The 949-nt window shown below is 39.8% G+C and overlaps 1 protein-coding gene across 1 annotated transcript in view; it reads right to left on the bottom strand.

The window, feature by feature from the left end:
• GRIP1 (glutamate receptor interacting protein 1) overlaps window positions 1-949 on the bottom strand; it is a 229,276-nt gene that overhangs the window by 43,198 nt on the left and 185,129 nt on the right. Inside the window, exon 10 of the mRNA XM_009997739.1 lies at window positions 125-280. Coding sequence (XP_009996041.1) covers window positions 125-280 — 156 coding nt within the window. The remainder of the gene's footprint in view (window positions 1-124; window positions 281-949) is intronic.

Raw genomic sequence — 949 nt, 5'->3', positions numbered from 1 at the left:
ACACGTAACAGAAAATCCAATTGCTCTGTCTTCTGCTTAGCATATCTTTGGACCTTTTTTTCTGAATCTTCCCTCTCCTTTACCCATTCACTAGACGTTTTGAGCAATTGCTGTTACCACCTACAGGAGCTTTTGAAGTCCTTCTTTTTCATCTTCCGCCTCATCATTGTCCCACGTGGGCTGGTGGAGTAGAGGCTGCGAGGTAAGGTCCCCATGTTCAGGGAACTCAGGCTGTATGCACTCATGGAGGTAGGAGAGAAGGATGAAGACACCAAAGCTGCTGTAAGAAATGAAACACTTGGCATACAGCACTCAAGTCTTCACAGAAGAGTGCAGCACGTGCCTGTAACTCACCAAGGAATAAACAATGTGGATGATGCACAGGAATGGCTTGTGCATTTCCAGTAACAAAGACACTAAACCAGACAGGTAAAATTATAGCCAGCATTTCATGAAAATACCTGCTGGAAGCAGGCACTGACAGACACTGTAGATACAAAAAGTACATTCATAACATATAACTTATTTTAGGCAAACCATGTTAAATTAATTTTTTCAACATATATCCATGAACCAATGCAGATCAATAAATCTAAATGCACAGATTTTAGAAACATCTATTTTTAGTAGGTAATTTCTGACAAAAGTTTTATAAGCAATGCTTTGCAGTACAAATAAACCAACTTTATATACACTAACTGAAGTCTAATGGTCCACTCATGTGGACAGCTGATTAATTCAGAAATGTCAAGCCTTTTCCTGTCTACAAAGTTTGCCTTGTTACAGAAAGGAAAAGGTGTAAAATGTCAGAAATAACCTTGGCATGGCTATGAAAAAGTGTAGCATCCATAAAATTGAAAAGGTTTTAGTGCCTGAAATGGGAGAAGTATGAGTGAAAGAAGGGGGAGAGAGAAGGAGGAAGAAGAGGGGGAGACGATACATCAGCAGG

This window comes from Chaetura pelagica, unplaced genomic scaffold (assembly GCF_000747805.2).
Source record: "Chaetura pelagica isolate M959 unplaced genomic scaffold, ChaPel_1.0 scaffold314, whole genome shotgun sequence".
Lineage (NCBI taxonomy): Eukaryota > Metazoa > Chordata > Aves > Apodiformes > Apodidae > Chaetura > Chaetura pelagica.
Note: the sequence above shows the minus strand (reverse complement) of the source record. Positions and strands in the feature narration are given on the sequence as shown.